Source organism: Ambystoma mexicanum, chromosome 1p (assembly GCF_040938575.1).
Source record: "Ambystoma mexicanum isolate Mex_15411 chromosome 1p, UKY_AmexF1_1, whole genome shotgun sequence".
NCBI classification, from domain to species: domain Eukaryota; kingdom Metazoa; phylum Chordata; class Amphibia; order Caudata; family Ambystomatidae; genus Ambystoma; species Ambystoma mexicanum.
In genome coordinates, this window is record NC_090921.1 from 102,416,630 (window position 1) to 102,440,677 (window position 24,048).

The 24,048-nt window shown below is 44.7% G+C and overlaps 1 protein-coding gene across 1 annotated transcript in view; it reads right to left on the reverse strand.

Annotated features, from left to right (window-relative positions):
• Window positions 1-24,048, reverse strand: part of SRRT (serrate, RNA effector molecule) — a 413,786-nt gene that overhangs the window by 384,488 nt on the left and 5,250 nt on the right. Inside the window, exons 2-4 of the mRNA XM_069644249.1 lie at window positions 8,097-8,235; window positions 4,581-4,709; window positions 3,026-3,172 (exon numbers count right to left, since the gene is read on the reverse strand). Coding sequence (XP_069500350.1) covers window positions 3,026-3,172; window positions 4,581-4,709; window positions 8,097-8,215 — 395 coding nt within the window. The 5' untranslated portion in view covers window positions 8,216-8,235. The remainder of the gene's footprint in view (window positions 1-3,025; window positions 3,173-4,580; window positions 4,710-8,096; window positions 8,236-24,048) is intronic.

Here is a 24,048-nt window from a genome sequence, read left to right on the forward strand (position 1 = left end):
CCAAGGGAAACCCCAGCAACACTGCACAGAAATTACAGTGTGCTGCAATAGGAAAATACAGATGGCCAAGAATAAAGTATGAGAGTCATAAAAAGGCCACCCATAAAAATTGTAAAAGGAAGGGTGAGTAGGGAACAAACATTCCCACCCACTAAGGAACGTAGAAAAATAATCCAGAAGTCAAGCAAAAAGTGCTGGGGGTCTCACAAGTGAAGGAGCTTTAGCATAAATATGAAATTCTAACCTAAAAAAGATGCAGCAGGGAGAAATAGGGACTGGAGAATGCAGGAGGAAATGAGTGGTGCACGTTAGGAACATAGTCGGGAGCGTGGCAGGGACTAGGGAGTGAGTTACGACTGGACCATGTAAAGATCACATGAGTATGCACATAACTGAAAGACCTGGGAGTGTAAATTGTAATGGGGAATTGACGTGTGGGGAATGTTGGCGAGTGGGGTGTGGGTGCGTGCCAGACTGTAGAAAAAGTCGGTTTGCCAGAACAACTTTTATGAATATAAATATTAAAAAGGCATGCAAATTGCAAATTCAACCAAAAAAGTAGAGCAAAGCAGGGACATCTGGAACTCTTCCGATTAAAGTGAAACAATGCAATTATTAACATCCTGGCTCCTTTGTAGCATCACACTGCCTCCTTCTCTTAACCCATCAATCTTACACCCTGCAGTCAAAGAAAGTGCCACAAAATATTCGATTGCATACTGCACTATCTGGGAGATAACAGGGGTTGGGGGTCATTGCACGGTATGCCCTGATCCTTCAAATAGCTCCGAGCCATTTGGTCAAAGGTCTTCTACCACATTGACTCGATAAAGAATTCACTCACTCTTTGGGATGCACCCCCAAAATCTACATTTTCCCCTACATGTTGTGAATTGTGGTATTAAGACCTCATTGTGGCAAAGGAGGCGATACATAATGAATGGTGTGGCTCGTCAGTATTCTCTAGATGGGAGCACCTTGCGCAGTGTAGATGTTGAAACTGGCGTCAGGCAGGGTTGCGCGTTGGGCCCTAATTATTCTGTTAATTTATAAACAGAGTAATCGATAAATCATCATCTGGGACAACAGATGCCGCTCTCCCCCCCAACCCCCCCCGAATATTGGCAGGCGATGTAATTTCGATTCTCCTGTTGGCAGATTATGCAGTTCTGCTCTCGCTCACACCTGTGGACCACCAGAATAAACTGAACATCTGAAGAGTTTGTGAGGAAAATGGCTTGGCTATAAAATCTGCAAAAAAAAAAAATGTTTACCAGTCATTCAATGAAGAAAGTTCCTCGTTTTAAAGAAGAGCCCATTGACCACGTTTTTTTTGGTTTGGGTAGGATTACCTAGGGGTGAAGGCCAACTGCACATGGGGAGCAAGACAAATCAACTGTGCGGTTCTTAATTCAACTAGACACTGTGGCACAATTTCCTCGATTTAGCCAGGAACATGGAGGGGCGCCCGTTGAGCATCATCCTAAAGGTTTATAGGGCCCAAGCTAGGCAGTTGGGCATATGAGTCGAGCTTTGGGGCACAAGTAATATCGGTGAATTACAGGTGGAGCAAATATTTCTAAAATCTATTTTAGGGCTCCCAATGCACCTAATATGCCTATTTTTAGGGACACTAGTATTGACGGTATTGGATTCATTTGCCATGCAAAAACTGCATACCTCTAAGGCCTGTGTGTAGGCAAAGCCCAACATTGTAAAATCAAATAGGCGTTAAGGGATTCGCTATCCCAGGCTGGAGGTTCAAATATTGCTTGGTTTATGTCCATGAAAAAGTGATCATTTTAAATTAAATACTTTTAAAGATGTACATCCAATCATGTTTATTCAGTCATTTTATCCATGGCTGTCCATCTGTTCTCTGCCCATCCTCTGGGCTGATTCCTGAACATTGGGAGGACACCATGGGTCCCTGTGCCGAGATTTTGTAAGCATTGTCGCTTACTGTATTTGTTGTGCAACTTCTAGAATATCGCCCAATGAAGAGATTCAGCCACACACAAGCCAGGCGGACTACAGTCCTCAGTCGTGACATACAGGTATACACAGTCATCAAAAACGCACACTTCCTTGCTCACAAAGGAGGTACAAGGGATAGTCATGTGAAACTCCTCAGGCTTCAGATACAAAGAACCTGAATTTTTTGAACAGGTTCGAAATGGATTCCAGCCAGGTAAAATGGTTGCCAAGTGATGGACAAAATTCATTCCGAACTTCAGAATACAAAATAAAATACTCCCAATCCACAAACTTCACTGAACAGTGTCTACAACCAATCTGATAAACTCATCATGGCACTCAAACTAGGCTTCCAGGTCAACAGAAATGCCTCTTTACCCTCAAAACACCTAGAAGCAGACCCCCCCATGCAGAGCTCCAGTACTTCCAGAGTGCATACAACAAACCTCAATATCTACATAACCCCAGTAACAAAATATAAAATGAGAAAAACTGTACCAATGAGGACATTTTATATTGATCTCTTCCGAAACATTGCACTGCTACAACACAAAATTACAATCAATCACAATGATATTGATTTAAGGAGGCAATCCCTTTGCCCCATTTATGCATAAGAATGATTTACATTTACGAAGTAGAAAGCACAAAGGGATTTCAGCTCCATACCAAAAAGAAAGAAAGCAAAGAAAAAAGAAAAATGCAAGTGACAGATCATAAAAACCATGGTTTGAGAGGGCAGCCTTTGCTACATGGTGGTGGTCAGCCATCCCTCAAAGAGCCTGCTAATATTTGAGCTTATGTTTGCCAATAATGTGGGGAGTGGTTGTAGACATTCCCAATTATCGATACACAGAAACTGCCATCTGTAGAAAGAGGACACAAGCCAAAAAAGAACCTATAGGTACTGCCACCCCACTCCTCATACCCTCCAGGAAAGTCTATAGACATAAGACACTAGAGAATAAACGTGAATCAGTTAAAGTAATGCCAATCATTAGGACAATAACAGACATAGCAGAATGCACAGAGTGAGGAGGAGACTCACCTAGCTTGGATAGGAAGCCCATGGTGCTGGAGCATGTGCATGTCACCATGGGGCCACTGTGGAGGCGGGCCATAGGCAGGACCCCCGGCAGCTCCAGCATAAGGAACCTCATATCCTGGGTGGTATGGATCAGCAACATGCTCATCCCTAGACAGGAAAATAAATAAGTTCAAAACAGCACATCACTGATTTGTAGGGTGATCAAGGCCCTCCCTCCCAACCCCCCAAAACCCTATTTGAAGCCTTTTTTGTAGAACACGATCTGCTTCAAGGAGAAAAAGCAATTTGTTAGCATTAAGCTTAAAAGAAGTTTAAACCCCACAGTAATATTTAATACACCAGAACATTAGCTGACAGAAAGGTTAATGAGTGAGTGGTCAGGACTATTTCCACTGTGTTCTGAAAAGGGAATCTTAACCACAGCTAGGCAACAAGGTTTCTTGTAAGGTTTTCCTGGCTCACCAAGAATGGGCATTTGTATAGTGCCTTTCACCATTGAAATGGTCTCAGCGTACTGTAGGTTGAACTCCCCAGCAGACAGCAGTCCAGTAAATGGTCTGGGAAAGTGTATGCACCAAGCATGTGCGCAGCTAAGCCGGATTTATCGTGGAGGCTAGCTGCAGTCCCAATACTGGAGGTGGTGTGCAGAGTAAGTGAAACCAGATTTAACATACATACACAGCTAGGCTGAGTAGGTTATGTGGATTGGGTGTGCAGCTAGCCCAAATTTATCATGAGTGACCGCAGTATATTAGTATTCCAGGTGCTGTGCATGGCTTCACAATTCCATCCCAATGGGACAGTGGCCAACTATAGGGCTCCCTTAGACAATTAAGCTAAAATGCAATATATGGCTACCTTACACAATTAGTCTATATTTTAATGGTAATAAGAAAGATGGAGTTTTAATTGTGTACAGTAATGGCTGTACTTACCGTACACCACACTTACCGGTCGCAGTAGGTTGTCTACATCAGGCATCCCGGGCAAAAACAGAGTGCAGCTATAGCTGCCCAGGAAAGGCTGTCCTGGGAGAGCTGGTGAAGGGTGTTTACTGGTCATGTGACCAATGGGACAGGCCAACTGGATGGAGTGAAAAGCAGGCAGGGGCCTATACAGCAGCAAGCCAGGGGAAACTCCTTAAGACCAGGCACTCCCAACTCCCCAGCCAATTGTTAACAAGATGGGAGGAAAGATGAAGGCACAGAAACAAAGTACTCCCCTACCCCCCCCACTGCTAGAAAGCAATCCTCTAAAGAAGTTGATCCAGCACAAGAAGACAATTTTGAATGCTCCTCTCCCTACCCATCGAGCTGGGTGTGGTTGTTTGCATGGCAACTGTCCATGCATCAGGGAAGGTGAGTGTACACCCTTGCACGGACCATGACCGGGTAACATGGGCTGGAGAAAGATGGCAGTGCAGTGTATCAAAATGTAAATTTTTTCTTCCACTTAACTGCATTAGCAAAAAATTTCACAACATTCTCAAACTCAATATGTTTGAATACCAACACAGGAATAGATCCTGCAAGCAAGTCACACATACTAAACTTACCAGTCTCTTCGCATGCGCTTCTGTACAGGGCTCATTTCACGCCGGGCTGGAGAAAACCGATCCCTCCGGCTGCGGTCATAATCTCGGTACTCTCCTCGGCTCCTCCTCTCCCGACCTCGGTCCCACTCTCTTCAAAGTAGAGAAGTACAGGTCAATAAAATAAAAACGAACACAGGCCATGAGCAACACAACGATACTAAAAATGGTACACCAAATTTAAGCTAGCCAAGAATGACAATGCTTTTTATGTTAAACACTGCTAGTTAAATGTGGCTCATTGTTGGGCAGGTGTGATGCAGTCTAGAGCACCAACTTGTTTATTTAACAGAGTAAGCTCAGCAAGGCCTCCATCTGTTATTACAGGATGAATACAAAGTAGATGGCATGTACTGGTCCTTAAAAACAAGGAGAAAAGTCAGAAGTGCCTTAACTACTGATAAATAGTGCAGGGTTCGACATTTCTGGGAGCCACTTGGCTCCTGCTTATAGCCCAGGATAGCTTGGTTGGCTTCACACCAACATTTGGCTCCGCAGTCCAACTGGCGCCGTACAAATATATCCATACCACATGACTACTGTTCATTTAGGTGTATTTAAATGAGCATCAAGACATCCTGGAGACAATTTGGGCATAACGAGTTATACATAATTGACAAAATGTTAGTTTGCATCTTACAGAAGAGTTAGATTTTCAGCACACATTAGAATACCTCCAGGTTACCATAGTTGGAGCCAGTGCTCCAGATAAGATTTTGAGGTGTGAATGGGAAAGCCTAATAAAACCAGTTTCAGGTCACAAGGATCTGCCACAAAACATGTGCACTTCTATGATGTACCTCATTACGTGAAGATAGGGGCCATATCAAACGCTGATCTAAATGGCTAACATCCTTCAGAGGTCGGTAAAGAAGAGCATCAGCGGAGGTTTAATAACAGTGCCTAGATTTTGGGCAAACCATGTATAAAGCGCTACATAAAGTTAAATACCCATCTGGATTATCACAGTGACAGTTTTAGCTGAGTTTCTATTTCAATTACAAATGTAACTTTTGTTTGTTATTGAACAGCGCTTGCACTTCCTTCCGTCAAGTTGTGGATGTTTTAATTGCAGTCTAAGATTTGAGAGGTTATAACACCTGCGATTGGTGTAATGACAATCACCCTTGGGCAAAGACTCTGCTACCACTGACCATTTATAGTACTAGACCTCATTGACTGCAAGGTTATATGGATGTAAACTGGACTGTTCATACTCTTTACACACCGCGTGTAAATTAAGTTACAAGTTTAAAAATGATCAGTCTGTGCACGATTAGGCACAGCACAGGAACTACAATTGTGCAATTCTGTTTTGCTTTCACTAAAAATAGTGTTACAAAAGATGGAATTCTCAATGGCAACTTAGTTTTTCATCTCATTAATTATACAATCCTAAAATGCTAGGAAAAATAAATACGCAGTGCTTTGGATTGCTCGATGAGCATCTACACAACATAGCAGAAGCTGAAGGGAAAGAATCCATTCTTTTATCAGTGTGCAGTTTTTTTTTAAAGGCTTCAGAGAAATCTGTTTCAGAGGCTTTTCTCCATGGCTTATACGCAGGAAAATAACACTGACGTATTTACATGATTTTCATGCGTAAAAAGGCCTAGTACAAACCTTATCTGGAGGCCTGGTGGGAGCATGCTTACTTGGTGATGCTGAAAACCCAGGAGCTGCTTTCAATTCCTGCTCCCTGTTCATGCTAACAAAACAGTTGCTGTAATGTTTCTATCAAGCACAAGTTCATCTGGCAGTTTTCTGTGCACCAAAGGTGCACATGAGGCTCACTGAGCTGAATGGCAGGGTGGTGAAGCTGCAAGCCACAAGTCTGTCATAAACAAATAAAGGCGCCCCCTTCCTCCTCCCCCCCACTTAATTCTACATACACACATGGCAGACCACCTCTTTCTCAACAAGAGTAATTTATAACAGGATAATCAGGAGGCACATGTGGCCTGTTAAGCAGACCTGCATCTTGCCAGATGTAGTTTTCTTTGGCACAGGTCAAGTGAAGAATTAACATTCCCACCAAACTGCCTGGTTTTCAATAGCATTGATGTGGGAGGCTTTTGGAGGTAAGGTCTATCTGCATGCATGCTCCACACAGCATCTAAACTAGCAGCAGTAAGGTTTAACATACTAAGGACTGAAAAGCTTTATAAATATTCTCATCAACAGACCATCCCAGAGAACATTGCTACACAATCAGTCTTTAAGCAATTCCATGCTTTTCAATTTACCAACAGCTTCAGGAACACTCAGCATGACAACGTAAAGCCTTCTCTGGCACTTCCCGGTCATCAACAGCTACTGGGGCTGCAGTCTTATGGCAGAGTGGCCTTGAATGAGAAAGCCTAATAAGACCAGTTTCAGGTCACAAGGATCTGCCACAAAACATGTGCACTGCTATGATGCATGTACCCCATTACGTGGAGATAGGGGCCATAGCAAACGCACAGAAGCAAGGATATAGTCCTGGAAAAATCCATGGATTTAACACACGGATGCTCAAATAATGCCCTCAATTTAAAGATTCCACACAGTGAGATTATCTTCCTATTGTCCAAGATCACGCACCTCAAACCCCTTTCAAATCTACAGCAGCTCATAGACCGACAAAATTAGAAGCCACTACTTGCCCAATCCAACAGTATCAGGAGGGCAGGGTACACAAACCTTAAGTGTCACTGATCACACATGGCAGATGCTGCATCACAATGGGACCAATTGTTAACCTAAGGCTTCAGACTCTGAGCTCACACAAACAAACATTCCAACAGCTAGCGAGCATGAAAAGTAAAATGTAGGCTTTAAAATTTTCCAGGTTATTCAGGGGAGAAATCCTAAAAGTGCACACAAGAAAGAGTTTACACTGGTAGAACAGGGGCCACTAAAGCAGACTTGTGCAACCAGATTTAGGCCAAGTTCATAAAAGCTGATCTCCAGTGATCACAGAAGGATTTAAAAAGGAAAAATGACTGCTGACACAAAAGTGATTCCACTGCCACCAAGGACATCAACAAAAGAAAGTTGTCTGGTGTTACCAACTGCATTTCTTACATATAGGCAGCCAGATAAGATGGTGGTTAGATTATTGTACACTACTTGAGGAATCCAGGAGTAAAAAAGGAATTAAGTAGTCATTACCAATTGATGCACTTTTAAGCAAGTAAAGAACATTACAATTTTAAAACATTGAGACTGTAACACTGTTCACCATAAATGTTTTAATGTTCTCTTCAGACCAGATATTATAGATACTCTTTGTGGTATATGTTGCATTAGTCACTGGCCTGACACAGCAACTCCTGAAGTATAAACTGACAGATATACTACTCATGGTGGGCTGCAAACATCACTTGGTGCATAGTTGTGCCACAATACTAACATTTCATGAGCATACACTCAAGAAAACAAAAAGTATCTTTCCATGTAGGTTTACTTGAGATTAGGGTACGCATGGCAACTGCTCACCTGTCATTCCAGTCATCTCTGCGGCGATCCTCACGCTCCCGCGAGCGATCATAGTCACTGCGCTCTCGGCGGAACTTATCTCTACGGCGGCGGTCATACTCGTCATCGCTGTCTGCCATGATGCCACAAGTTTCAGAAACTACAACGAAAACCAATATTTCATGTGATACCACTAGAGATTGCAGCTATGCATCAAGTTTGCATATTGTGGGGATAGCCAAGAAAACTAACTATGGCCACTTGCAGAGAGCTTGTGACCAAAATGGCAAGGGGGTGGCAGAAATGATTAAGAAATAATCCAAAACTGAGTACAACAACAAAATATCATCAGACAACTATTGCCATGGGTACATTTCTGATATTTGGTACTGGCAGGGTTATTTGGCTTTGTGGTGTGGCAAACCTACAAGCTGGTGCCATACATAGTCGTGGTACTTGTAGCTCCTCTCTTTAAAGTACAGGTCAAATATGTGTAACATTTATTTTTAATAATCACTGGCCAAGAACACCAGGGCAATACTAAATGTTGCAAATTTCAGCTAGCCAAGGACACGGCTCTTTAGATTACTCAACACTGCTGTAGATCTAGAACACCAAACTGTTGAACAGAACTGGAAAGATGCACATTGGACCATAAACCGGTGTTAGGTTGAGGTAGAACATGAACTGGGGCAAATACGCCAACACCCTCTTCCTAGGAGGCTTCAACCTCTCAGGCAACAAGGCCACCAAACCGATGAAGGAAGCTCTCCTCAGCCTTTCGACCACTCAGCCTCACAGCACACGAAAGCCATCTCCACTACAGCTCCCCTAGCCCGTTTGACTGGTCTGACACCTTGCTGTGTCTTTCAACATCCAGCACCACCCCAGTCAAGCATACCCAGCAGACCATCCTTCAGGTCCTCCAAGTTCCCAGTGGAAGCCCGCACAGAAGACTTCACCAACCTACACCTTACATGTACCAAACACCCCAAAAGGAACTGCGATTCTACTGAAAGCACTCGTGTCACCCTCAGCCTCCATCGACCAACACAGGATTCTGAAACAGCGCACCTGCAATGCGAAACCGTCAGCACACGCAAGAACTAAACCTCAGCAAAAGAGTCACCGGGAAACAAGAAAAAACCTGGCACTGCTCCAGGTCCACTTCCGACCTGGCGCTCCTCAAGGAACTCCGAGCAACCTGCCGACAACTCATCAACACAGCCAAGGCCTCCAACTATCAGACCACCATAGCAGAAAACAAAAGCAGAGCCCTCTTCCAAGCACTGCATCAACCCACTACCGAACTCTGTCATACCACAACAAATCCACCGCCATCAAGACTTCAGAAAGATTTGCCAGCACATGGGTGCCAGCTCTGCATCCAAAGACCCACCTCATGTCCCTCCTGGCAATATCTCAAACACCCTGGACAACATTTAAGACCCTCTTGACAGAGGAACTGGTAGAAACCCTGGCCGCCCTCAAGGCCACATCATATACAGAGGACATCAAGACCCTCCCCACAGAAGCTCTCCTTCCCTAACTGGAGATCATCAACAGCTCCCCAACTCAAGGCACCTTTCCATCAGCCTTAAAAACCGGAAAAATGTTCACTCTACTAAACAAACACACTGGGTCCCGACAACCTAGTTAACGATCACCCAGCTTCCCTTCTTAGGTAAGATCACAGAGAAAGCTGTAGCAGCACATCAACAACCATCTCCTCCAAGTCTACCAATCCAGATTTAGACCCAGATGCAGCACAGAGACAGCAATCATACAGGTGGCCAACAAGACACCCAATATCCTTGACAATGGCTACCCGGACTTCCTGGTTCTAACAAGCTTCTCGCCCGCTTTCGACACAGTAGACCACCAGGAGTTAACGGGCAACCTGCATCAGCGCATGGGGATCAGCAACTTTGTCATATGCTGGTTCAAGTCCTACCTCGCTAACCGCCAGCAGTTTGTTAAGATGACTGCCAATGCTACCCATTACCTCTGGAGTCCTGCAGGGTTCAATCCTCTCCCAAGTGATCTTCAATCTATACATGGAGCCTTTCTAGCCACACAGACAAATCAACATCCACCTATACACAGACGACACAGCTACACCGCAAAATAGACTGCATTAAGGACATCCATAGGCTCAAAACCCGCCTCTCGCTGATCCAGTCTTGGATATCCAGTGCATATGTTAAGGTCAACCCCTCAAGATCGAATTCCTACTCCACACCCATATACAGCAATCAACCATGAGCTGAGTGCTTCACACCAGAGCTCACCTACTGGACCAAGTGCCTCGGGTTCCACATTGACAAACACCTCTCCTTCAAGACACATTGCAAATACTCAGAAAGCTTGGCATCAGCTCTCCCTCCTGCGAAAAATCAAGCTCTTCCTCCCTCCGGACAGCTTTAGATCCACCAAGCACTGGTCCTATCCCAACTAGATGGGGCAATGCACTCCTGAAAGGCCTCCTGGTATCCTCCCTTTTGCCCCCCCCCCCAGAGAAGTGTCCTGCACACCTCGTCAAGGGTCTATGAAGATACAACCACATCACCCCGTTCCTCATCGACCTTCACGGTAAACACAAATCTTCCTGCATAATCTAATCTACAAAGCAGACGTCCTCAAGTCACCCAGCTACCTCAGGGAAACTCTGCATCTCTGGTGGACAGCGCAACACCAGAAGGCAGGACAAGTGCAGACTTGAAATCAGTCGCTTCAAAAAGGGAAGGACCAGAAAGCAAGCCTTCTCTGCTTACGCCCCAAGACTATGGAACCTCGTCCATAGTCCTGCCGGCATCAGACACGCTCCTACAATTCAGAAAGGAGTCTCTCCTCCCAAAACCTAGGCCATCTTGTCACTTGACTCACTTGATGCCGTTTGCCCCACCCCAATACAGCTGTACCCACCCCCCCCCCGGGGGAGCTGTATTGACTGCCATGATATGTTCCGTTAACACTAAAAGTACTCAGTTATGCATCTTTATTGGTGTATACGTAAAGGGCTCTGTTGCTTCTCGAAGCTAGGTCCGCTCTCAATAAAAACCATGATAATATACAGTAAGGCAAGGAATATTTACATTACAATCGGTCGTTAGTTTTATTACAATGGCAGGTGAACAGGTAAAAGGTTAACTTTATTAAGAAAACTAGCATATATACCTGGTGTTGCACTGGGATTTCATTTTCTCACAGGTACCCTTTGTTAGAAATACCTTAAGGGAGGTTTACGTTTTTCGGAAAGACTCCATAAGAAAGGTGAAAAGAAACATTGACTAAATGTTTGTTATTTAATATTTTTAAATGTTTTCTTGTAAAGATGCACAACACAATTTTCTCTTAAAAACTCATCCTGAAATGTATAATTGCATGTGAGAACATGGAGATTCCTGAGCAGTATGATTGGTGATATGATGCAGACGGTGCCAACAACTATGGACCTAAAGTTGATTACCAAAGTACATGTTCATTGTAAGGCTTGTTTACAAACTACATTTAACATTTTTCCAGTCGGAGCAAAGATATACAACCAATTTGGGAAACTCTACAGCACGCGATGCAACTGCACGTCTGAGAAACATGGATATTCCAAGTTGATACCAATGCACTTAATTAACTGACACTCTGCTTTGTTGATAGTCATACCACAGGCCAGCCTGACAAGGAACTGTAGAAGCTTGAAACTAAATGGAATTAGTTCCCGTCAACACGGTTGCTTCAATTAAGTTGGGCAGCAATTTAACACAGCCTTGTGCCATTACACAGTCTAGGTGGGTCGAGACTGCGAAGCAGCATGATGGGTAACTGAACTTCAGTCAAAGGTGATGTGGTGGCATTTTCTTTAGCACCATTCGTTAATGCCCGTCCCTCCTCTTTATAAGGCTACCTACCTTAACCTCTCGGATGTATTGGCCTCCCATACGCATCACCTTCGCCTCCCTCACGCCAACACTTTGCACGCCACATTTATATAGAGACGGGGAATAAAGTTAAAATCAGGAAATCTAGTTGCCATGCCAGTAGGTTATACCCACTGACCAGGCTCATTTTCTACACCAGCCCGTTCAGTCGTGCACACTGGTCTATATATAATCATACATATTTATTTGTTGAGGCACTGCTTTGCAGCTTGCAAAAGCGAATTTCTAAATTAATTTTCAGACTAAGTGCACAGAGGATTGCTGGTAAAATCAGGCAATATTAGGATATGATAATCAAAACCATTTGTCAACATGTCAGATTAGAAAACATTTTCCAAGTTGAGGGGGCAGAGTGTGATGTGAACCTGCTACACTCAATGTAAACTGGACAAAAGCCAGCAGCAAAGTCTGACAAAATCTCTGCAGGCCAGTGACAACAGGGTGCCAAAATGCAAACATGATGGGGGGCATCAACAAATTGAATGCTACATATAGAGAACAGAAGAACTGCATACATGGTTAACAGCAAGGTGAGAGTCATGGAAAATATGGTTACCCTCCACCTCACAAGCGACCGCCAGTGCCACCAGGCCACCATCAACTGCCAGTCGGAACCTCAAGATCTGCCCTTAAATTTCTACATCCACAGTAGCTTACGTTTGTCGCATGGGTGGGTTTACAGGACTTAGTACAATAAACATCCCATGTGAAAATGATTTAGAGCTGGCAATGAAGTTGGCTAGGTGCTACCAGTGGGGCATCCATGCACCTAGGTATAGCAGTTTTCTAAAGTGGGGAAATGCAGTGTTGCTCTACGTTCAGAAATACACCTGGTGTGGAGAGCATGGAAAGAGGTCCAGGGTCCCTTGCCCGGTCAGATATCCGTTATGGACAATTCATTGTCTGGGAGATTAAACTCCCTCTCCTTGCAGCACGATATCTGTTGCACCTTCACAAAATTCCAATTCAAGGAAGTGACTTGGGTGGGGGCAGCGTTCAAGGAACACTTTCCCACAACCCAACCCCCTATCAACCTCACAGAATCTGCAACACAAATCAGTTTGCTCATCTTTAGTCCGCTTGATTTTCGTTTATACATTGTACCTATGCTGCGACTCGACTTTTCTGCGATAAATCTACAGGTTGCAAGCCAGCCATAAAGTCACTTGCCACCTCAATTCTATACATACAGCACACCATGTCTTACTGCTGGTAAGTTAGCTCAGCTTGATGAGCGCATGTTGCTGTGATCTGCAGATCACAGGTGCAAATCCCAGAAAAGCCAATTTAGCCCTTCATCCTTCCAAGGTCAATAAAGGAGTACAAACTTCGGTTGGGTGATCATTGCATGTCAATAGGTTTTACGTGCAGCACATTGGCGAAAGTACTATACAAGTAAGAAATTACTCGCTAAAAGTCAGTCATCACTAACCAATACTTCGTGGCGAGAGACAAGTTGTCTCATGCAACCAACACTAATCTCATATTTTTTCATCGGTGAAAAGAAAAATGGTACTAGTCCATATGCTCCACAGGAAGGCAAATGGTATGTCCCTCACCAGGTAAAAATTGTGCAAGCCAAGGGGGTCGCTATCTTCCTGTACATTTTCGTATTACTCATTTTGGATATAAGTGTATAAAACGTTGTGCTAATGCTTGTAGTTGGGACTCCATTTTGTGTCTTCCCAAACGCCATCTTTTTCTAGGCCCTCTGCCCATCTGTTGAAATGTGTACTCTCCCAGCGCAGCGCACAGCCAGCCACCTCCACCCAGTCAGCTCAACACGGCTCCTGTTCTTACGGAAACGCAGTCATTCATTGTTGCCCTTAGCAAGTATCGAGCACTGACAAAATTTGCTCATCCTGGAATGTGGCCTGCTCACACCCCAACGCCCCATCCATCTCTGCTGACCGACTCATGCCTGCTCCACTCACTCCCTGCTAAGCCACGGTCCACTGAACCCAGTTCCCTTTTAACCTCTTATGCATGATAGTCCGAGATACTCCGTCCCTGCAATGAAAATCCAGGGCTTCCCATGGAGGGCCATCACCACCTACGGTTGTCAGAGTTCTACAAAAGCATACACTCCAGAGCAGGTCTTGTGGGTCCCTGCTTTGCAAACACACAACCGTTCCCCAGAGCCGGGCAAAGCCCGCCACAGGGAGGCCCCCCCACAGATACACGGAGGATCTTGAAGTACACTGTCACGTGAGTACTAATTGCAAGGGAGAAACAAATAAGGCAAAAGTAAGGTTATACGGTTGGGAGGCTGAATTATAAGAGAATAAGGATCACGCATGGTTGAGTGTGAGGGAGCGAGACGAGTATGTGAGGATTTGTATTTTTCTTTTATATGGAGAAATAAAAAGGGAGTCGATACAGAAAAATTGCTCTGAAAAGGGGTAGAAGCTAGCGCCGGATAGCACAATCTCGACCAGTGTAGAGCGAGAAGGCTCGGTAGTGAACAATAGTTGTTTTAAGTCTCATCTTTTCCTGTCGTTTTTGGTATTGTGGAAGGCAGCCCAGGAGGGGCACAGCTGGTGTGAATGGAGAACGCATGAAAGGGGTTTGAGTGTTGGGTAGGGGTAAAAAGGGTGAACTTTGTGTTTATTTGTTGGGTGTGTTTTTTCAAAACGTTTGGTTCATTGTGTTTGTGTGTATCGTCGAGAAATACTGAAAGAGGGTGAAGTAAAAACATACATAGTCCTGTGTTAGTTTGACCCGAAATGGGGATTGGACAGCCTGTTATCTCATTTGTAAAAACCTCCCCGTTACCAAAAAAAAAAAAAAAAAATACAATGTGTGGATCATAGAATTCAAGGGGGAGGGAGCAGCCTGTACCTGGCCAGAAGAGGGGGGTCCTTCGATAAGGGACCATTAGATCATGTTGCTACCCATTTAATAGCCAAATACAAGGGGAAGAAACTCCAAAATAGGAGAGAGGTTTTAGACCTGTGGAAAATGTTTGAGGAAGCACCCCTTGTGCAGAGTAAAGACAAGGACGGAGGTGCGACCAGGGAGGGGGATGGTGAGGAGAAGGGGGGGGGGAATTAAAAAAAAAAAAAAAAAAGTAAAAAAAATATAGAATAAGGAGCCTAATCAATAATACTCACTACTCCCGCAGACCCAGTATGTGCCAGGGGAAGTGTGGCAACTACCCCTGCAACCTATTAACCCCCCTACCCCTATGCCCAACTAACACCCTCTGCCCAACATCAACTCAACTAGAACTGGCGCGATTGCGGACATTGTGCGAAACACCTTTAGTGGTGCTGGTGGGGGGCCAGCCACCAGTACAAAGTGGTTCTGTATTACCAGAAGACGAGTGGAAATCTGGGAACTCTTTTTCCAAATAGACAGTGCACCAAAACAGTGCAAGCAGAAAGGGAAAGAGAAAGTGAGTTACGATACTGTGGCTTCAGGAAGGGACGAGAAAAGTTGGAGCGATTTTGATGAGGGTGAGGGATGGGCATCACTACCGCAAGTACAGTGGGCCACACCACAGGTGACCAAGGAAGCAGGGTGGTAGGGGAGACTGAGGAGCTGGTTAGGGAGGACAGTATTATCCAAAAAGAAATCAGCAAAGGTAAGGAAAGAAAGCAGTGAACGTAAGGAAAGCCTAAGGTCAAAATTGCAAATACCACTCATTCATAAAAGGGCAGAAAAGCCCCACTATGTGCTTTGGGCACTGATAGATAAGAATCTTAATGCCCGCCAACCACTTTCGGGGGCACAGAAAATACCACATTAAGAGCCTCTTAGTAACAGCAGAGGGTGATCAGGCAGACTCCGTGTGGGCGAAGGCGGGGTTCCTGGAAGTAACTCTGGGGAACGATATGCATGATGGCGTGTCCTTTAATAAGGTACGTGCACAACTATGGGACGCACTGCTGAGAACATTCCCAGATACTCCCCCGCCTTACACTTGTTGAGATGGATTTCTGAACTCTGACCTGAGGGGCAGAGGTTCAAAAGGCCAGCCTAGTTTCTTGGAACAGGGTAACCTCTGGACAAGCCAGACCAATCAAGGAAGCTATGGCAGGCGGTCAAGACTAAGTCTCGGGAGGGGTGAGGGTGACTGAAGGACCTCAATGAGCACGCAGAGCAAGGACACTTACAAATTACTCCAGACAGGTGTTCTATTAAAAATAGACTCATTTATTACAAGGCCTTTGTAACAGATCATAGCAAAGAATCACAGTAACACTAAGTAATACAACACTATCAATACAATGTATATACAAGACGATTGGGGTCCAAAGGGTTAAATGCACGAAATATGTCGACAACCTAGATGGGAAGGAAACAGGCAGTGCAGATAATCTTTAGGCCCAGTTGGACATCGAGAACACATCTGAGAGGCAGTCCAAGCCCCAAGAAGAGAGGAGCCTTGTGCTGAATAGTACATGCGATGCCAGTGCACGCGGTTGTTCCAAAGGGCATTATGGGGTCTCTTCAGGGGTCTCCAGCAGCTCGGTAAGGTGGATGAGGCGATGCAGAACAAGTTCCCACTATTCAAGAAGAAACTCCACTTGAAGGCAGATGCTGTTTGAGAGTTCGGGAAAGTGTGGAGTGGAAAGGAGAGGGGCCCTCAGGGGCCATTCAGGCATAAATGTGTGCCCTTGCACTGGGAGCATTGAGTACTCACCGGTCCCCCAAGCAAGCAGACCCAAACTTCGGCAGGTCAGTCCACTTCACTTGCAAGTTCGTATGCGGCAAAAAGGACATCCCAGCACCTTTTAGTTCCTGAGATACAGCGATGATTCCTCAACAGGACCATGGCGATTTCTCCGCTCCGGGTTGATGAAATCGACCCAGTTTCACTGCAGCAGGCTTCAATGGCAAGAGGGTCACAAATGCAGCAGACTTGCAAAGGACGTTGCCACGGCAGGGCAACACGGTAACTGTGTTTACTCCGGTCCTGGAGCACTCGTCTCACTTCAGACCTGGGAATGCCAAGAGTACGAAATTTGGTATGAGGGTGCCGAGGAGACAGCGTTAGCAGAATACCAAGTTTCTAGGACCTCCTCGAAACGGCGGCAGTGACAGAGCAAAACAAGACGGAGGTCCTTCTCTTCCAACACACTTCTTCCTCCCCCCTCCCATTCATTCATCACCCCCCCCCCCCCATCTGATCTTCCCAGGCCCGGAATCTACTTTGACCCTTTTCCTTTACTTACCACATTTCTCTTACTACTCGTTCATGTCCTCCTGGCCCGCCACCCTCAGCAATGCATTGTGGCCTTCTTCATCCAGCGTGGCCAAGGACTTCCCCACCACCTCCTCATTAACCGAGTAGGCCGCAGAAGCCCCCACCGGTGCTTACCTCACTGCTCCACCCTCCCAGGTGGAGTGGGCTTCCGCTGAGAGCTCTGCATTACCTCCCGGGCTGCCCCTGACATATGCAGCCCGGAAGGATTTTTTTTCAATGATCGGCCCACCTCACTGGCCTCAAGGCGAGCCTCTGGGGGGCACAGGCAGGCAGCCCGGTTGGGGCTGAACCCACCCCCACATGCAGTCCTGGACGGGCTGTTCTTGATGGGGCCAAGCAGCAACCGCCACGCGCCATAAATATCTCTGGGGCCCATCCAGTCTGGCCCCAGCAAGGCTCCCCTTGCGCCGCCCGGTGCTTTCCGGAGTTTAAGGCCCCAGGGTGCCACTCAAGGCAGCGACCGCCAAGGAAAGTCTCTCCTTCCCCTCTTTTTCTCAACTTTTTTTTTTATCCTTCATGAGTCTTCTCTCGCCTGCCCAGACCATTCTTGGGCAGGGGAGTTATTTTCTATAGTTCCTTTTTCTATACATTCTATCCAGCCCAACGAGTGGGATGGATGGTTTCTCCCAGACACAAATATAAACACTACACATTTAATAAAGGCTTTATTACTACACTGGTGTGTCTTTCTTTCCTGTGTGTTCTCCAAGGGCCAGCATGTATACCATCTAGCCGGGCCCCGTGGGGCCACATACTACGCATGCCTGGAGAAGCCAATAATAAATGTTAGCTGTCTACCCCAAAAACCAACAGATCTAATCACCTTAGTGCACACAGGGGGTGCTTAGGAAGTACCCCTAGTTGACTTATGGGTGAGATATGACCAGATGCTTTCAGGTGTGGAAAAGCTATGTAAGGTAGTGGGACTTAGACTGTAGAGCCCACACAAATTGTACCCCAAAAGCACTTGAGCAACACACCACCTCACTATTTTCAGTCCAAAGCTGGTCAGCTTAATTCTTGAATAACTTGATGTTGCTGTCAAATGAGAATGACCTTCAAGGAGGATTTGAACGAAGCAGACCCTGCCAATTCTGTTTGGTATTGGGTAAGGCCCCTCAGTATCCCACCATACGGGATCTCATTTCTAAACTGCCAATAACCATGAAAATCACCCCTCACTGAACTTCAGGCCATCCCTTGCTTGTTAATTCTTGAATTTGATGCAACATATCAGCTCCACTAAATATCAGTCATCTGAAACAACGCTTCCCCTTCAACCGCACATTGGCAACACATGCCACAGTTTGTGTCACTAATGCCAGCTCAAAAGCTTGAAAGAAGTCTTTCTTCCCCCAGCACATGCCCCATGTGTGGACGTATTCCTGCCGTTGCAAACACAGGTGTGCCTTTCTTAGTGTTGCCCCGGTCATACAATTAACAGTTTCCACTGCCATCAGGTGCTTCTGGTCATTCCAGATGAAAAGCCGTTTAGCCCAAACAAACTACTGGATGCACTTAGACCCCCCCAGAGCTTGTTCCACCCTCCAATGACCACTCCCCTGTAAACATCTGTGCACTTTATCTGATTGCACCATGCCTGCAGATTGTCCGTCTGTTCCCCTTGTGGTCACTCCATGCACTTGGTAAAACTGTAGAATCGTCAGACCTCTTCACTGTTCCCCCTACTGTTGATTGGATAATATGCACTTACTCTGCCTGTACAGACTTATCGGCTGAGAATTTCAAGGGCTCTGAACAGCTGTTCTTTATCGCCTTGTTCCATCCATCCTTGAGCTCTTTGAAACACTGGACTTGAAACACAACTTTTACACCATAACATACCACTATATAATTATCGTTTTCCATTACAAATGGGATGGTTTAGAGGTGATTTAATTGATGATATGCCATGGTGGTAGTGGCATACTCACTCGTCAATGTGTTTCATTTGTAAACACACGAAAGATCTTTTAGTTCTAAGGGATGCCCACAATTTAGCACAAGGGGCACTCTCAGGGTGGTTTTGTGGCCACAGTGGATTGGCACATTATCATTGAATGGCACCTGGGATGTAGCGGGGGTCATGTGCACTCCACAGGGAAGGGAGTTTAGGTGAAATGATTGCACGTACGTGCAGCCTCTCCAGCCATACGCAAGCAACGGGCCTGTGGGTGCCATCACCATGTCCCCCGGGATGCCACGCCGTGTTGCAACACTGTGCAGGACACATGCTGCAACAATGATCCTGCAGACTACTGGTGGTGCCTGTAGCAACACACCACCAGAGCCGTGAAGGGATCGGAAACGTGACTTCAGCACTCTGAATGTGCACTTCACTATGCCCCGAGTTGCAATATGGGCAGTGTTGTATCTTACCTGGGCAGGTGTGCTGGGGTTGCGTATCGTCATGTATGCGCTCAGAGGGTAGGCACTGTCCCCTGCAGAGGTGAGAATGTTGTCATTTGTTGAGTGTCTATTTGTCAGTGTACAACATGCATGCATGTGCATGACCATTCCTACTGACCAATGAGCAAAGTGTTGCCATGCTTCACAGCTTCCAGGGCCCGGTGCAGGGAGACATCCTGAAGATGTATCATGGGTGCTGCCAGGATAGTAGGCATAGACTGAAGATGCCCTTTGCATTACACAACCTGAACATTGATGGAGTGCTGGCGATCCCTGTTCAATTCCATTAATACGGTGGTTTTGCGCATGTATGGATGGTGCGATTGACTGGAACGTCCCTCCCAATGCCCATGTTTTCACGTGTTCCAGCCCTTTTCAGGTGGCTGCGCAGCCCCGGCTGCCCTTTCACTTGGAGTTTAGCGCAATGCGTTCGTGGTGTTGCAGTGACATGTTGGACCGGCACGGATTCCTCGCAGGTCCCGGGTAAGCCCTGAGCATTGTGTTCCATGAATCAACGAACAGGGACTCTATTTTCAGCGCAGATCATTCTATGAATCGGGGCCATGGTTTCTATGATCTGCCAAGCTCAATCTCGGTATGGTGTTCACTTCAGTGACTGCGCCTCTTGGATGGTCAGCCTACAGAGAATCCAGGGACACCATAAAATTCATCCTGCCCCTCTTTACAAACACCCCATGCTGCATTTAATTATTCTTTTTATCCTTCTCTTGCTTCATGTCCACCCCGACTTACTCCACTGTGATGAAGAAAGAGACAAAGAAGAGAAGCATGGAGGGGCGAAACAAGAAGAGACAGATAACACGAAAATCAAAGAATCTGGTTAGAATTAATGGATCTGATGGGAGGATGAAATAGTTGAGTAAAGGACAGGACAGCCAGCAAGGACTATCAGAAAGAATCGAGGGCAGAGGGACAATTAGTTGGTCCAGCCAGCGATTATGCCAATTAATAGCATTTGCAGTTTCAGCTTTGCAACAGCCCCCTTCCACCATTTTTTTTTAATGTTGGTATAGTCAAAAAAATTCCGACCTTTCAACATACAATACAAAAATTAAAAATAACACATTTCCTTTGTCATAACGATGACACAATTTTTCTCCTTTCACAAACATGCATATCATTATTACATTTACACATTAAAACAATAAATTTATCATTATACAGATACAGAGATTGGGTATTTTGATTTAGATATGCATTTGTCATAAACAGAACATATCGCCAAATCAGTCATCAATATATATCCCAATACATTCAGTCAGATTTGTCAAGATGAATCATTAAGGATTTGGTGTGTTATTTTTGATCTTTCAGTTTTAAGCAGTTCAGATAGTTAGTCACTGCATATTTGAGATATGCAGTGTGTATGAAATAGTTTAGACCATAACTGATCTTCGGTTAGATCAGTGTGTTCTTTAAAGTAGTGATGAAAATACTTTACTCTTTGTTGCAATAGAACACCACATACAACTACTAGATCTAGGAATTAACAGTAAGTATATCTATTTCTTGTATCTGCCATTTGTGATGTTTACCCTTCTGCCTGGTGGTACCAAATTGTATCACCTGGGTCTTATTTACATTTATGCTTGTTTCTGCATATGCTTCTAAAGATTTCCTTAGTCCATTTGGTGTTTTTGATATGAGTAACATATCATCGGCGTACAAAAGCCAGTTAATGGTGATATCTTGTAATTTGGGCGCATCGGTAAGAATGCAAGTTAAATAGTATAGAGCAACAAACAGCCCTGCTTTAGCCCATGGGCCGTTCGAATGGGAGTAGATAGTAAACCATCATTCCGTAGTTTTATTTGGATGGTGGTATCGGAATGTAATTGCACTATCCACTTTAATATATGCCACAGACATCCTTGATCCATCAATTGTTTTTCAACAGCATTTTCACGAGGCACAAGATCAAATACTGACCTAAAGTCAACAAAAGCCACATAAAGTGGTTGTTTGCATTCGCTCTTGTTGTAGGATTGCATTTATTGTGAAAAGGTTTATAGATGTAGCTAAACCTTGTATAAAGCCCGTCTGCTGGGGTTCTCTGAGTTGTCTATCATTCAACCATTTATTTAATTCAGCCAGGATCAACCTTGCAAACACCTTGCCAGGACAGTCGTGAAGGGCAATCGGCCTGTAAGCTTTTGGATCAGACTGATCACCCTTCTTGAATATAGGCAATATAATTGACTTTCCAGGACAATGGAATTTGTCCCGTTGTCATGATGTTCATAAATATAGTGTACAAGATTTGTCCCCAGGCTTCGGGGTTGGACTTGAGCATATTATGCAAACCATCAGGGCCCGTGGCTCTTGACAGATTTAACTTAGAGATGTAGTACTGTATATCCACTATGTCAAATTCCATTTTAAGAACCTGGTCTGGGAAGTTCACACTAGGTATAGATTGAGGAAATGGAGATGGTATACATAATAGTGGGACTGCCATGCAGACTCGGCAATAGGATTTATTTGACGAATCAATTGGTTCTGTCGAAGGTGTGTTAAGAAGGGCCCATATTCCTCCTGATTTCATCGGGATTTGCCTCCACATGGCTTCTCAATCATTCTAGTATTGGAGGCAGCGTTGTGATTTATGGCAGTTTTTATATCCTTGCATTTATTGTCCAACTATTGACTGTTTAATATGCAGGGGTATGCGTTTCCATTCACGTATATTTTTGCGCGGGCTAGCTTTTCTTTCTTTGACCGCTTCGTCAAATGCATGATAACTTTTGATTTGCTTTCTCTCATGCCCATTTATTTTATAAACCTGCATAGCCGGGACATAAATTTCTATTTGTTGTCGTAGTGTTGCATTATATTCATAAAGTTTGGCTTCTGACCATCTCATGCGATTGTTTGCACTGTTCACCGATAAACCGGCCATGTTATTTATCTCATGCTCATCTTTGGGACTGGACCACTTCCAAATCAAACGTATTTGGTAGTGGTCACTCATGATAGATGATTTAGTATTCCATGTAACAATTTTATTCACAAGCGCAGCATCAGCATACATGTAATCTAGTACCGCATGTTGGTTACCCCTTTGCCATGTTGTGTGAGGGGTGCTTTGAACCTGGAATTTATCATGATAAATCCTCTCCCCGACATGATTTTAATCCATCTGTACTCTTCCATAGGTCTACTTCCTTTAGTACTTGGTAGTATATGCAAATTTAGATCACCCATGATCAGGGTGTGGCTCAAACTACGATCTAATAGCAGCTCATCTAAGATGTGGATTAGTTCGTTAATTCCCAATTGAATGTACATCCTTGCCATGCCTAGTTTTTTTCTCATGCAAGAACTCTACCAGGCCAATGTCAGTCGATGATAGATCCTGAGGAGCTGGAATTTAAAATACTTGTTCAATTTAAATCGAAACTCTGGTGCGGATATGGTCTGCATTTAATTATCAGGCGATGGCGATTTCTATACAAATCCCTTTTGGTGGTCGTGACTGGACCTTTAGCTTGGTCATGACTAGGTATAGCTGAAGAGATTTGAGTTGCCTCTGAGCTATTCTCTTCTGATTCAAAGTTATTGTGGTGACCCTGTGAGATGCTGTTTGGCAGATCTCTGCTCCCTTCAACAATAGGTCTATATGAGTGGTATATGATGCATCCGAGGTTGTGTCCCTGTTTTGACATTGTTAGATGTATTTATTTTGGAGTTGCATACATCTTGATTCATTGTTTTATACGGCTCTATAGATGTTCTGATTTCATCCCTCAATTGAGGTATTGAGATATGTATGGGATTTACTATACCTGTGGCCAGATTGCCTTGCACCTGGGCTGTGGTAATGAGCCACTAACCGGGACGCTGGCCCAAGATTTAGATAAGACAGCCAAACCATTCAACGGTTTATTGGAGCTGGTTGGATAGGAATCGTCACTTCCCTATTGTTATTTGTAGATATTTTTGCTACATGCACTTCTGGGGCTATTCTTATTAATTTCCTTGGCAAATTGGACTCTTGTGCCTTTTATGCTTTTAGCTTGCTGTGTTGTGGTTTTTCTCGTAACTGTGCCTTGTAATGTATCTTTCTGTATGTAATGGGAACTCGCAAATATATTGAAGGGGTTTTGTGATTTTATGGCTTTGTCCTCAAGTCATTATCTCATCAGTGTTTTGCCTGATAGGAGTACATGTGTGCCCTTCTGCTTTTCCCCACTCTCAATTTGCAGTGTGTCCACCTCGTGGACATTCTCATTTTCCCCCCCTGACTCGTGTACATCCAAATTCTTTTTGATCTTTGTATCTATAGGATTTGTTATGTCAAGATTTAAAGGGCCTTCCTGGTGTATCTCAGTTTGGATACCTGCATGAACGACATCTGTGCTGGATTGTTTGACACCAATCTTTGTGCTTTGTGTAT